This window comes from Leuciscus leuciscus (assembly GCF_965113295.1).
Source record: "Leuciscus leuciscus genome assembly, chromosome: 25".
Lineage (NCBI taxonomy): Eukaryota > Metazoa > Chordata > Actinopteri > Cypriniformes > Leuciscidae > Leuciscus > Leuciscus leuciscus.
In genome coordinates, this window is record NC_138724.1 from 9,245,300 (window position 1) to 9,261,073 (window position 15,774).

Here is a 15,774-nt window from a genome sequence, read left to right on the forward strand (position 1 = left end):
CAAACACGCATTTATCTAGTTTCTCAGGCGGTTGGTGGATAAACTAACCTTGACGTCCAAACTCGGGAGATTACCTTCAACACCTAAGGTGACTCTGTAAACTCATTTTCTGTCCATTTAACACTATTAGACAGCAGATTTTTACAAACCCAATCTAAACCACATTCATATTTATACGGTTTGAAATTGAATTTGACTGCATTTCAGATTAACTAGTTTTCTCAACATTAACAGTAGATTTTACAGCTTTGTGTGAATGTACACGTGTCATTCACTATGCTCAGCTTATGAAACACTGAAAAACTTCATAAAATATGGACTGAGACAATTAGATTTGACCAGAGACCTTAATGCAGTACAACAAACTAAACATATTATACGTCTATTCATCGGTCTCATTTTTATTTCATGTTAAACGGCACTGACTAATGGATCCACCTTACAACGCACAACTCACCAATATCCTAGCCAAGTCTAGTTTTAACATTTTCTAACTAGCCTAGTAACCCTTTTAATTTGCCTGAGTTTACAATTATGTACAGTTGAGAAAATATGATTAGCTAATATAAAATCAGCTGAAAGAAGAGATAAAACAATGAAGAACAGCTGCAATATAAGTTTGACAAACATTTAAATGCAGGGCAAATGGTGAAATTCAAGAAAATCTTGCAATGAACATTATGAGCAAACAACAAATTCTCTGTAGAATGAAGAAAAAAATGTCAGTAGCATAATACACTGCTAAATGAATCAGTCATTAAAATTAATTACAAATCCTTTATTCCTCATTCATGGTCCTGGAGAGTTGTTTCGTTCCAGCACACCTGAATCAAATGATGGCCAGTTGAACTGGAGCACATCTGGATCTAAAGTCTGTAGGTTAGTGGCTCTCCAAGAGCAGGAATGAAGAACACTGCTCTACATGATCTAAATTTGATCACATAAAATCTCTGGGTCAGAAGGCAAATAGATGCTTACTTGTGTAACGTTGTTGAGCCGTCGACTGGTGCACTTGATCTCGTATTCGGGTCTAAGCTGCAGCTGTTGTTGCTCTTCCTCAAAGTCAACCAGATCCCACTCGTACTCCAGTCGGGCCTGACGCCGCTTCCAGAACTCCAGGAACAGAGTCACTGACACCGGAGGAAAATTACAGCTTAAAATTCATATACATTGTTCATCTGCATTCATGAAGAACTGAACATTACAGCCTGAAAATGTACTAAATATATATCCTTTAAATAAATGTCATGACATGATGTCATGACATGCTAAATACAATGTTTATTGGAAATCTGGACTGTATGTGATGAAACAAATTAATGACTGACAACTTCCCTAGTTTCCTAGTAGAAGAATCATCTATTACCATTAAAAGGAAATATGAATTCAACAGGGCTGTCACCAACACATTTTTTTGGTAATCGAGTAATCTGTCGATTATTTTGACAATTAATCGAGTAATCAGATAATTGTGGTAAGTTAACAACAGCCTTTAAAATTACTTAAAATACTTATACTGTATAATAACAATGAGGCAATAATAAGTGGTTCAAATTAAGTTTTATGAGCAAGTAATCATATGGTTTAACAACACTGTTAAAATACATAAAATGGATATACATAATATAAACAATAAATGTTTGTACATTACGTATTATATAACAAATGCCTGCAGAGGGCGCCGACAGCCTGGCAATTGTTTTTATTACACATTACAGCATGATCAAATCCTTGTTTAATATTGGCCAAATAACATTTAATTCAAATGTCCACTTAATCTTTAATATTTAGCCACTTATTTACAATTGAAATGCTATGAGGGTTTAAACTTTCATTTTGAATTTGCGATGAACAACAATTTGCATATTTAGAAACATATTGATGTATTCTTTTGTGTTGGCACGGGTATATAGGCTAATCCATTACATTACAAATCTGATGAAATGGTACACGCTGTATTCCTAGATGAATGTTATAAGCAACCCAAACTCACAGCATACGCAGTTTGTTAACCGAGCTAACACAATGAAACACAGAGCTTGTGAGACTTGTGCGTTCCCAAATTCACATTATTGCAAACCCAAACAAACAGCACATGCAGAGACGTGTGGAGCAGAATTGACTGTGAACGGAGCCGCTCTGAGACGCTGGAAGAAACACGTAACCTGCACTCATGTAAATGATTAAAGCGCTGCGATTCACTCTGAAACCCGCAGCGTATATTTTTAATTGAATAGCAGACTTTGTGATTTCACAATAGTATGCTACAATATGATTTTTTTTATATATTGTTCAGCCTTAGAAAACAGTCTAATAATGCGGTTCATGGTTTTGCCGGTTAATCAACATGAGTAAATTGCAATTAAAGATTTTTTTTTAATTCGAGTACTCACATTTAATCGTGGAGGAAGGAATCGTGACAGCCCTATTTATAAACCTTAGTCAAGGTATGTGTCATTTTTATCATGATCATAATAATTAAAATACATCTAAACATTCTCTTAAATTATGGCCCATCCCTATTTTCATTGGCTGATCAACTGCCACCCAGCTGTACAAAAGTATGATGAAAAGCAGACAGTAGTTTGATGAAACAAATACAGACACACAGATAACAAAACAATTCTAGAACCAGCACACAAACGTTAAAGAGCTAAAAAAACTCTTTACTCACCCCATATTCCCATGAATATTGCAAAGAACACCGTGGCTGTGTTGTCAAACAGATATGATTGCTAAAAGGCAATTAGATGGAGAAGGCATGACTCTACATCAATAAGTATGCAAAAAAACATGCTCCATAACATTTTTTTTACACCATGTAAACTTTTTTACTCACCCACGAAGAGCTACAGGTTGTGCTGAGCTTCCAGTAGCCGCATTTCTTATCGCAGAGAGGACACATGACAATATGCCCACCAATGGTCTCATTACAGATCTCTTTACTACAGAAGACAACAAAAACTGTCTCAAAATTTGTTTCTGTGAATCCAAACTCATAACTTGTGTCTTAGGCATCTGTGTTTCCAAAATGTGTCTGAGTGATTCTTAATGCATTACACTCTCAGCACTGCCACAAGGGGCGCTAAAGCAGGCATTAGCATGAACTCTCTTCTTCTACACTCAGTTTTCTAGCCTCATCCTCACCTCCAGACGTTGTTGTCAAAGGTGGCCACACCATAGATGAAACAGAGTAGACCAACAACTGCGGCATAAGACAGCATCTCTGTGTAGAAACCCAGCCAAGCGAAGTAGATGCCGATCTTCTCTCCATAGTACTTCCTTTGGTACAGGAAGCAGAAATTATTCAATGAAAATGTCCATCCACTTGCTCAAGGTGTCAGCAAAAGTAACATGCATCACATTCTCTATATTTAATATTGAGTATATTATATATTGAGTTTATTTCTTTAACAAAAGCTATGGTGCAAAGTATGCGTCAGTCTATTTGAGTAACAAAAAATGATGATAAACATATTGCAATGCTTTTAATATGCCATTAAGATTACTCTATGTCATTAGACAAGATATGTGATTTTTCATTGGCTTGCGAGCCTGAGAGTGTTAAGAAAGATGTTTTAATAGAACTTATAATTCTGATTCAATTCATTATTTTCATCATCTGAACATGCTGTGTGGCATTTAACGGTAAATATTTTAGTAATGTTATACTGGTGCATACAAATGAAAATGTTTAAACATTCTTCCTTGTGTTCATTTAGTAAAAAACATCTATAAAATGTCTTGATTTTAACTAGAATTCCACTGTTTTAGCTATTGCACTGTGTGAATTTTTGCACTTTAGTGCTACTGAATTACAAAAACAGGTTTCATGAACACTTGGTCAAACAAGAGGGTAGTTCCGCCCCTGACTACTGTTCGAATTATGTATGTATATTCATGTATTTCAACAAACACTTAATAAAATGTTAACCTTTTTGTAAAAAAAAAAGATTGAATCTATTTGCCTACAACTGTCACATGTGGTTTGAGGCAGACAGAAGAGTAACTTTCCAACACAAAGTTTAATGACAAATATCCATAGGGCAAACAGGCAGGGCAACACACACTTAGAATAATGATGATCGGACAGAGAATGATTGTGAGGGACCAACTTATATAGTAAACACAAATGAGGATGATTAATAGAACACAGCTGACACAAACTGAACAAGGGAACACATGATGAACACAACCTAAAAGTTCATGATAATGAAACTAACTGAACATAGTGTGACAACAATGGCTGTTTAAGATGATGTTTCTTCTTGATTGGAAAATAAAAAATAAATAATATCTGAAAATATCAAGATACATTTTTTTTTTGCTGTTTTTCTGGGGAAGTTAAATAGAAACCGATTGGCCTTACCGGATGAGGTTGAGCGGCTGCTCCTTGTAAAAGCGGCTGAAACGGGCCCAGTGTTTATACAGGGAATAGCGTTCGCTCTCACAGTTAGAATCACGAGACTTGTTCCAGTACCTACACTACAAAAACACACATTGACGTTATTGTTTTTCGACGGAGCAAAACCTTTTGAATCACTGCCACCATTTCAAGTCTCCAGAGAAACATCGACTCAATAGGTTTGATGGTTTTGAGGCACATCTTCCCATGTAAAAGACCTACGTCATGCAGAGGGAAGGCAGATGTGTAGGTCCCGTTGTTCAGCAGCCTCTTAATGCCCTTCTTGTCCTTGTCATCTTTACTGTATGGAATTCGGGAAAGGATGTAATATACCTGCGTGGAGAAGAAAATAAGCCAAGCCTTCGGTTACAGGGCAGTTCCTTAGTAAAAGCTAAAAAAGTCTACTTCTCTGCTCTGGAAGTTTAGAGGTTAGTATGACCACACTGTAATGGAGGTTGTTTAATAAAATGTAATATCTTTATAGATCTGTTATTAATGTAATTTACACCTGTGATGGTAAAACTAATTACTCCAGTCTTCAGTGTCAAATGATCCTTCAGAAATCATTCTAATATGCTGATTTGGTCCTCAAGAACCATTTCTTTCTATTTTCATTGTTGAAAACGTTTTTGCTGCTTCATATTTTCGTGGAAACTGTGAAATACTTAAAAAGTCTGGGTTAAGCATGACTTATATATATATACTTTTATTCAGCAAGGACATGTTCAATTGATCAAAAGTGACTATAAGTGAGAAAAGTAAATACATTTATACTTTTACAAAAGATTTCTTACAATCCTGTTCCTCGTGGACGGAGGAAAGAAGGTTTCTTTATCTTCGATGAGGAAGAAGTCAATCTTGCTCTTGTCAAACGTGTAGGTGAAGTAATCCGGCTCAGGATTCATCACAGGATCAGGCAGACGGTAGGGCGTGAAGAGCCAGCTCATGGGCACTTCTTTTTTAGCTGGAATATCATTGGCTTTAAAAGGCACTTTGATTTTCAGAACATCTGCATATGTTGCCAGCACTTCCCATGGTACGTGGATCTTCAGGAAGTATGTCTTTCCATCTTCCGACTCCTGGAAAGACACACATGTGACATATAAGAAAAGTGGGACCTTGTTTATAATTTTTACAAATGCCCTGTCTGGTACAGTTTTCTTTTCTTTTTTTATGCATAGTAGCAGGTATAAAAAAAAAAAAGAAATGCATACTTCATATTTTGAAGAATGTCGGTAAACAAACAGTTAATGGGCCCCACTAACTTCCATTATATTTTTTTCCTACTATGGAATTCTGGTATTTCTATGGTTCAGAACTCAAAGGTCCCCATCCCAGTTATTTGCCAAAATGTCTCCTCGTGTTCTGCAGAAGAATGAAAGTCCTCAGGTTTGAACAGACATGAGGGCAAGAAATGATGACAGAAATCAAGCGTAGCGTCAGTTCTGGCAGGTCACGTTAGTCAAGCTCGCATCAGCTGACTCTCAGCTGATCCACGTCTACCTATAGGAATACGACACCTATCACTGTATACATATAAGCTCCTTCAGTATTATCAGCAGCTATCGCGTTTCTCAGGAGCTCATTACCCTCCTCCATCCCCAGCTCCTCCTCTCGTCAGTCAGGATTTGGCCTTTTGAGTGCCCTTTGAATTAGAATAAATTCTCGAATTATGTTGTACTTTAAAATCTTGAATTAATGATATCTGCAATACATTCATGTTGGTTCTGTTCTGTTTCCCCTAAGGGTTATCACTGCGCTCCTGCTCTTATCCATGCTAGGCTACATGGATGTGCAGGGAGTTCTCGCCCAGAACAGAACCATACCGCCAATCCTAACTATATGATAATGGTCAATCGTATTTGACAGTAGTGGTCCTGACAGAACTTGTATGTAAGTGAAGAGACCATATTACTCCTGTATTGATTTAATTACATTGGTTACCGATTCGATACAGAATACAGTATAAAGTGTTATTATATGTTTTCAAATCTGAGTATATATCTGATTTAATTAGAAACCTTTAAAACATAAACCTTTGAGATCTCTTCGCTCCAATGATCAGTGTCTGCTGATCGCGCTTGAAATGTAGAGGTGATAGAGCTTTTTTTGTTATTCTCATGTACAGCACTTTGATACCCATTGTGGTTTTTGAAAGTGCTCTAAAGTTGAGTTGAGTTGTGTGCAGGGCTTGACATTAACTTTTTTGCTCACTAGCCAATGTGGCTAGTGGTTTTCCAAAGTTACTAGCCACACAGCATTTTTACTAGCCACATTTTTGTTGTTGTGAAATTACCTGATAAAAGTTGACTATGGCGTGCTAAAATTTACTTGAACTAGATTTGCAACCCTTTTAAATGTAAAACCACTGTACACACCCAAATCAAGACTACATAAATATATAACAATACAGGTCGTTATCATTAGCTCTGATAAGGTTGTGTGTAAAGCTCCTTTTTAAAATAAAACCATGTATTATGTATTATATGTCACCACATAGCTCCACTGGCATACGACATAACTCCAGCAGGGCAGCTAGCGGTCTCTTCGTTTCTGTGTTGTAGTTCATTAGAGCGCAAGCGCAAGGCAACACTGTGTGCATGTAATACTCTAGGGCTGTCAAAATTGCTCGAAATGACGTTCGAATATTCCCTCTAAAAAAACACATAGCCTTTATTCGAACATCTGGTTGCGCATTTTGTCAATGACACGCATTAGGTCAATAACAAGACAAATTAATATAAAGAGACATAACTACTTGTATAGTTTATTTAAGTTTAAACATATTTGACAACGTATTACCTACACAAAAACAAGTAAATCAACTAATGGCCAAGACCGCAGACCTCACTCTCGCTCGCTCGCTCACTCGCACTCGCAGGCACTCTTTCTCTCTCTCACCCTCATGCTGCGTTCACACCAAACGCGAATAGAGCGTCTGGCGCGAGTAATTTCAATGTTAAGTCAATGTAAAACGCGCGTCTGGAGGTCTTGCATGAGAATGAGGCGTCACGCTCTCTGCGCATAACGGTTTAAATGAACAACAACAAGAGTTTTGTGCAAGCAATTTAAGGTCGCGACTCTTATATAGCAGGCTTCATTCAGTGATTGAAACAAATATTATTAACATTAATTGAAGTTTTACAGTATAACCGACATCGAACGCTCCGAGCGAGCTGTGCTGTGGTAAACATGGAACTTTTCCTTGGCATGAAATGGTAAATAATCAAACCAGTGGAAGCCTATGCATGAAACTGCTGTATCTAACCTACCTTATTCATGCAATATCTATTCAGTCAGTACAGTAGCCTACACTTTAGTAATGTTTCTGTTTTACGTTAAATAAAATGACCTGTCCCTGTCCCTGACCCCTCAGGCAGCGCGCCCACTCGCAAAGCAGACAGCCGCGCCTCTGCTACCGCGGGCGTTTTTCCACATTAATATTCATTTTCACCTTCGAAATTCTGTTTTTTAAAACTATTCGAATATACATTTGAATTTAGAATATTCGTTGACAGCCCTAATAGCCTACTCATGGGAGTTGTAGTGTCGTAATGTCACACTTATTTCAGATGCCTTTTGAAAAGACTACAATTATTCAACCCGCCAAAGTGGCTAGTTGGAGTTACTATGTTACCCGCCACGAGCAAAATCCACCCGCATTTGGCGGGTTAGCGGGTGTTAATGTCAAGCCCTGGTTGTGTGTTATCATGAAGTTCACTGCCCTCTAATGGATACTAACTGCAAAAACAATCCTTTATATTGTACCCAGCTAAACAAATACGATGAAATATATTGCTAATGATCAGACATTGCGGAATCATAATAATCTAGGGCTTATGAATCAATATATTTATTTGTGAGATACAGTGAGAACTAATCTGATGACATGTCCTGAAATGGCTTGTTGGTGGCATATGTGAATTGTTTTACTCACAGATTTGTCCTCAGTCTCCAGGTCAAGTCCGGCTTTCTGTAAGTTAGTCTCAAACTCCTTCCTTCGATCCTGCATGAAAGATCAATAACACATCTGACAATCAGAGTTGTGCTTTTGGTGCAATACATAGTACATAGCACAAGAAGTGTGTCAGGTAACTACTTATGACAAGATTATTTCTGTCTGCAGAGATGTATGGGTGTGAATTGTGTGTGAGTTCCAGCCCAGGCCTAGTAAAGCACATCCTTTATGAGTAACAAGAATGTGGAAGTACACAAGACTATGACACACACACAGTGGTGTGAGATTCCACAAAGTAAGGGCTGACAGCACAGTTTGGGGGCTACTGAGAGTGCTCATCTGGAGGACAGAGTTGAAAGCTTTTTCCTATTGTCTACGTGTGTGATTGTAACTAATACAATTTCAGTTTTTCACTACTGATATTTTGTTGGATATAATTGTGTATTTATGACTAATATTTCACCGTACTAAAGCTGCATCCCTAATGACGCACTATACACTTATACTCCATGTACTCATGTATTATGTACTCATCCGTGTAGTGTATAAACTTTATAAGGTTATTTTGTCATTCAACATCGAAGTCTAAAATGCTACGTATTTAAAGTTGCTACATTCCACAGGTCGTTTTTCCTGTTAATTTAGGGCACCATCCGGGTATTTAAAGTGTGCATTTTCTTTTTGGAATTTTTTCTTAACATAATGTATGCCTTAAATCAATTACATGACCAATATTGAACTCTTTTCTTAATGCGACGTAAATTATGTACAGTAGGCTTATCAAATCAAAGATACAAGTACTTAGCACTATCACTTTCACCATGAGAAAGTTTATCTAGGATGCCTTAAATGTTTATGACAGCTAGTGTTATCAGCAGTGTGAAGATGTGCACAGTCCGTAAGACCTCGAACAGATCTAGATCTAGAGATAAAACCACAAAACTCATTTGACCCAAAATTAGTTACATTTACTAACATGTTTTTTAAGTGGCTTGCAGAATGTCTGACTCAGTGCTAATCATTATTTGTAAGGATTAGGACCAGTCATTGTTTTGTAGGAGTACTATTCAGTTTACAAGTTAGTAATTTGTTTAGCAAATGACTCCCCCAACACACACACACACACACACAGTTCACACAGGGAAGCCAAATGTTATTATATGAATACATCATAGAGTGGATAACAAACCTGTTTCTTTTCTCCATCCTTGTCATCGATGTAAGACAGAACAAAATCTATCCTCCGTACGCCATCTCTGAAGTACACAGAATCCTTACTCTGCTGCTGCTTATCCACCTGCACAAACACAAAGAGTTTTTTTTTTTTTTTTTACATTTATTTTAACACAGTCAAGCTTTTATACGAAGAACTGCAGCTTTATGTTTTCTATATCATCACAATAAAGGATGCATAGAAACAGAGCTTAAACATGAGTATTAAACATGACAGAGACTATAGCAGTTTCAAAACTTCAAACCAATTCAAAAGTCTAGTGTTTAACTTCACACACAAAAAGAGGAAAAAAATCCAAAAATTAAAACCTGAACAAATACAAGCACAAGCTGCATGCTAAAGAAAAGCCAGACTTAAAGTGCAGTCACATTTACAATATTGTACTACAATTTTTCGAAATCCAGTCATTTCAATAGGAATCCATCACACGATCTGACATTTCTTCATACAAATTTTGCAACAGGTTTAAGTTGGTAACACGGACCAACAGAAAGCTATTTGTTTTGGTTTTTAAGTGACTTCTGTCGGAGCTGTGCTTCATACATTGCTACATTATTGACAATGGACAATATTTCCCCTCACAAAGTCCCTGCTTGCGAGGTAGTACTTTTTCAAAGTACAGGAACTTTCAGGGGTGGGACATGGGCCCTGAACATGCTGATTGGTTGAGTTCACGCAGAATTTTGATTGGTTGATTCCACGCAGCGTTTTATTTCAACCACCATTTTTTAAAGTCTGTTGCGGTACGTGCAGTAACAGTCATCTGCTATTCGAATCAACAATGGAGTTAAAAAAATATGACAGATGGACTGACGACGAGGCTCAGGCTTTATTAAGCTTAAATTCAGAGGATGAAATCCAGCAAGAACTGGAAAGTAGCACACAGTCCTACGTCACCAGACTATTTGCCTAATCTCCATGGTATTCTAGACCACGGTGAAAACACAGACAGCAACAGGTCTGGGGGAAAAAAAGGTCCTGAGACAAATTGTTGCAGGTTATTTCGGGTGGAAACGCGGCTTATGTGTCTAAAGAACTTTCAACTTTCCATTTCCTACAAACTAAAGCCTAATACACTGATGAGCCATTACATTATGACCACCCCCAGCCTTGAACAATCAGTGCAGTATATGCCACCCGAGGACTGGCTTTCGGTCATTAGAGTGTTCCGTGTCAGAATGGAAAAGCTGCCGATTTATCGGAGTTTGATAAAGGTCAAATTGTGATGGCACGGCGCCTCTGGACTTCGATCTCGGAAACGGCGCAGCTTGTGAGTTGTTCATGTGCCGCTGTAGTCAATACATATCAAAATTGGTGCACACACAGATGTCCAAACGACGAACCGTGATCCAGTCGAGTGTGTTAGCAGCTCATTGATGCCAGAGGGGAGTGGAGACTGCTGTGCATTTTACACAGCGACTACAGGGCCACAGTGTGACAAATCACCAGCAGTTACGGCGACCCAGCCGGGTCCCCGTGCTAACTGTACGCCATCGCCAGCAATGCATGGAATAGGCCCAAGATCATTGAGATTGGACTGTGGATGATTGGAATAAAGTGGCCTGGCCTTGTGAATCAAGATTCCTGGATTATCACGTCAGCGGCCGAGCGCAGATACGCCGATTACCAAAAGAGGCAATGGCACCTGGATGCACTTTTGGGCGGACACAGGCTGGCAGCGGCGGAGTTATGCTGTGGGCGATGTTTCCTTCCCGATAGCACAATCCCTTACTGCTGACAGGTATCTGTTAATGCCTTTGCCTCCAAATTCACCTGACATGAACCCATTCAAACATTTGTGGTTGGACTTGGAAAAGTTTCGCCCCAATGAACGGCAACTGGAGGACCTGTTGCCGACATTATGGTACCAGATACACCAATAGATCTATCACCACCTTGTCAAATCAATGCCTCGCCGCATCGTTTTGTGGGCTAAAGGAGGTCCTAAAGGAGGTTATGAGGTAGGTGGTCATAATGTAATGGCTCATCGCTGTATATACCAAGCAGTGCGGCTCGTCGATTTTGAGGAGAAAATGGGAGTGGGATGATTTAATGTTAATACAATTCCTCTGTTGGTAAAAAAAAACAGTATCTACAAATTAAAAATGAAGAAGCTTCCATGCCTAAGCTAGCTAAAGCAGTCAGCTTCACTAAATGGCCCAACACGCACTTTTAACATGGACATTTAAGAAGGGATGGATGTTTGCTTCAAGTGATAGGCTAGGTAAGGGAAATTATATTTGTATTATCTTAATGTATGTGTAATTTACCTAAAATTGACCAAAAAGCCATTTAAAACAGTTAAGTAAATAATAAATATTCATCATCGTCATCATCATCCTCAGCAGGGTATCCCCAGACATTACAATTTAGTGTGCCTCCTCTATTTTAAAACCCACGAGCCGCCACTGATACCAATAATAATATTTATGTAACAACAACATTGGTGTCCTGTGGAAGCTTGTTTCCGCCACTGAATAAAAAAATGTAACGATAATTGCGACTTTTTATCTCACAATTGTGAGTTTACATCTCGCAATTCTTTATTTCTCAGAATTGCGAAATACAAAGTCAGAATTCTCAGAATTCTGACTTTATAGCACGCAACTGCGACTTTATATCACGCAATTCTGACTTTATAACTCGCAACTTCGACTATATATCACGCAATTCTGACTTTATAACTCGCAACTGCGACTTTATATCACGCAATTCTGACTTTATAACTCGCAATTGAGACTTTATATCACGCAATTCTGACTTTATAACTCGCAACTGCGACTTTCTATCGCGCAATTCTGACTTTATAACTCGCAATTGAGACTTTATATCACGCAATTCTGACTTTATAACTCGCAATTGAGACTTTATATCACGCAATTCTGACTTTATAACTCGCAATTGAGACTTTATATCACGCAATTCTGACTTTATAACTCGCAACTGCGACTTTATAACTCACAACTGCGACTTTATATCGCGCAATTCTGACTTTATAACTCGCAATTGCGACTTTATGTCAGGCAATTCTCAACTGTGAGATAAAAAGTCTGAATTGTGAGATAAAATCTCGCAATTACCTTTTTATTTTTTATTCTGTGGTTACTATTACTTCCATAGTGTCCACACCAACGGACAATGACATTCTGTTTATTACAGTATAAGCGTACTGCAGTTTTGTTGTCTGACGCTTTAAATGCTTAAGCTCTTTTAAGTCAGATGGATTCTGATTGGCCCTATAGTTATAATAAACGTCTTTGGTGTGAATGGGCCTTAACATTAACCCAAACCCTGATTAAAAACACAACATTTATTTATTTGTTATATTTTTCTAATCCAATACATCCCAGAAGGGAGGTTTTGTCATATTTTTGTTCATTTCTAGGGATAGCCGAATTGTACACACTTTCAATAAACCTTGTGGTCAAACCAAATTCGAATGCCAGCTCATGGTCCTTTCTGTTCCCATCCCTCTCCTTCTGTCACACTTTGCTTCCTGTTCACTATCCGCTATACTAATTAAGGCAAAAACACCATTAAAAAAAAGATACTGTGATACTTAATAATTAGGTAGAATGACAATTAGCATGACACAGCTCTCAACTAGTAACTCTCTTCCTCTCCTACAGTTCAAAGGATTGCATTATACAGCAATGTGATTGCTGCCACCTACTGTTCAGGACAATCTGATAGTCTGATATAAAGATGTAAACACTGAGGAAGGCCTCTGCAGAGATACATACACAGGCAAGTGTATTAAGACCTATATTAATCTCAGTTTACGAGCTGCATGACAACACTGACCGGATCAGCCCTGAGGGATATTTTCAACCTAGACTAACACTGGCATTGCCCAAAGTTAAACGACTGCAGGCTGTATTTTGAGCCAGTTCTGCTCCAGCCCTGTCAGTCTGCAGCTGTTCTCCAACAACTAAAAATAACTTACATACACTGCATAACACAAACAAATACAGCCGGTGACCACAACGGCAACCGGGCATAAAACACCTCTACATTCTCTCACAGCCACTTCCAGAGATGTGACCAAGCCGAACGACATTTCTCTGAGGTTTAACACCGCTGATTTACTTATGCCATTCCTAAAAAAAACAAAAAGCAGTCGACGAATAACACATCCCTACTAGAGTACGCAAGTAATACACACCAACATGCATTAGTAAAAGCAATTACCGCTGGCTAATAATGTCAGGACACTGCTAAACACATCCCCCAGAGATCCTCCTCCGTTATTCCACAAACAGCCGGCGGAAGATGGAAGAAGGAGAGAGAAATGGAGATAAGAGAAACATTTTACCTCCAATCCATCTATCAAGTGCTGCATCTTTCACGATTCTGGGAGTCTCCAGAGGCGGAGACCACCTCCTTTCTACAACCGCCCAGCAAATCGGACACACACACACACACACACACACACACACACACACACACACACACACACACACACACACACACACACACACACACACACACACACACACACACACACACACACACACACACACACACACACACACACACACACACACACTGTAAGGCTGCCCTCCTTTAAAATGCACACACGCCCAGTCAATAATAGAGCGGAAAGAGAGAGATAGAGAGATAGAGGGGGCTAACAGAGATGACATCATTGTGCCAGCAGGGCAGCCCTGATAATGTAATCATAATGTCTAGATTTGAGAAATGCTGGTCACAATCATTAGTAGTGTTTAGCAAGCTGGGATTAGCATGGGATGCTGGTTGCTGGTCCTCGGCATGGGAAGTGGGATTGCTGGTGGTGGACCAGCCAAACTAGCGCAATACCAGCTCTGTATGCTGAATATGACACAATATATGAATCATGACAATAATTACACAGTTTTTTCCCCAAACAAACTGATAAAAAAATATATATATAAAAAAAAAAAAAAGAGATTGTGTAAGATCTATTTTAGGCTGTTCAGATTGCGAATTTTCACAGACTGTGATGACGTGTTTAACGGTCATCTGCATCGTAATCGTATCAAATTCTCTACATTTTTTAGGGGCCACTGTGGGTTGTTCTAAACAGCAGTGAATGAAGCAATGCTGCCACTCTCTTTTAAAGAAATGCTGTGCTCACCATTGTTTTTGTTCTGTTTATAGACCTTATGTAGCCCCGCCCCTTTTCAGCGCTGCGCTTGTTGTCTTTTGACTTCCGGTCTGTATTTTCACAGCGATTTTGCATGTTTATTAATGAACGGCTCGTTTTAAAATCTTCCCGGTCGATTGACATTTGTTAAGTCATCTGCTTTAAACATTACAGTCCTCATGATAACTTTCGTTAACTTTACATGAAGTAAATCAACTTCAAAAGCTAATTACTCCTGGACAGCAATGCCAAAGAAATATACAGAGCGACTGCAAAAAACGGAAGTTAAAAGACAATATTCTAAAGATGGCGGCGCCCTAGTTTCTCTGGCGCATAAGGTCTATAGGCAAAAGCAGAAATGCAGCTGTTACCCCGGTAACCCAGTAAACAAAGCAGCTGCTGTACTTTCTGTTTCTGAACAGCATTTAAAAATTTCAAACAGCCATTGATATTTTGTATTTGCTTTGGTGTTCATCACAGCACCAAATACTTAAAATACATAGGGCCAGATTTACTAAGAGCTTGTGACAGTGCAAACCCATTTTTGCCGTAAAAAAAAACTACTTTCAGGATTTACTAAAGACACGCAGTGAAGAATTAGCGCTGTAAAGGCGTGAACAGGGTTATTTTTGCAACTGATCTTATTGCATATGCATTTGTAGGAGTATCCCTTTCAGACGCAAAATTTATGGGAGGAAAATATTTAAATGAATCATGCAAGGTGATTTACTAAGGTTTGCGCTCGTCAATTGACTGGTGTTTGCGCTATTATTTAACACTCAAAAAAGCATGTCTTAAACTAATATATGTCGCTAACTGGTAGATTGTGTTGGTCATTATGGAAATGATATTGATACTATTTAGGGCAGATAGGGTGGTAGTATGCACATTGGGACGCAGGGACAGTCTCAAAAACGCGGTTTGAAATTGCTGATGTTTCTGATGTCACAAACTACCTTGTAACCAATCAGGTTGACGTGCCGGCGGGCTTTAGCATACAGCAAGCTAGCAGTGTAGTCTCGAGAGATGCCAGGTTATCCCGGTATATT

General features: G+C 38.6%; 1 protein-coding gene across 3 annotated transcripts in view; it reads right to left on the reverse strand.

The window, feature by feature from the left end:
• Positions 1–15,774, reverse strand: part of ano5a (anoctamin 5a) — a 58,346-nt gene that overhangs the window by 25,213 nt on the left and 17,359 nt on the right. For 2 of the 3 annotated variants that reach the window (XR_014202910.1, XM_082160423.1), the window contains exons 3-11: positions 9,553–9,660; positions 8,343–8,411; positions 5,200–5,484; positions 4,628–4,738; positions 4,370–4,485; positions 3,148–3,282; positions 2,840–2,945; positions 2,675–2,735; positions 979–1,130 (exon numbers count right to left, since the gene is read on the reverse strand). Coding sequence is in view for 2 of the 3 variants with exons in the window: in XM_082160423.1 (XP_082016549.1) it covers positions 979–1,130; positions 2,675–2,735; positions 2,840–2,945; positions 3,148–3,282; positions 4,370–4,485; positions 4,628–4,738; positions 5,200–5,484; positions 8,343–8,411; positions 9,553–9,660 (1,143 nt within the window). In the remaining variant the exon portion in view is untranslated. Of the gene's footprint in view, positions 1–978; positions 1,131–2,674; positions 2,736–2,839; positions 2,946–3,147; positions 3,283–4,369; positions 4,486–4,627; positions 4,739–5,199; positions 5,485–8,342; positions 8,412–9,552; positions 9,661–13,912; positions 13,970–15,774 lie in introns of those variants that run through there. The other variant, XM_082160424.1, reaches the window with a different exon arrangement.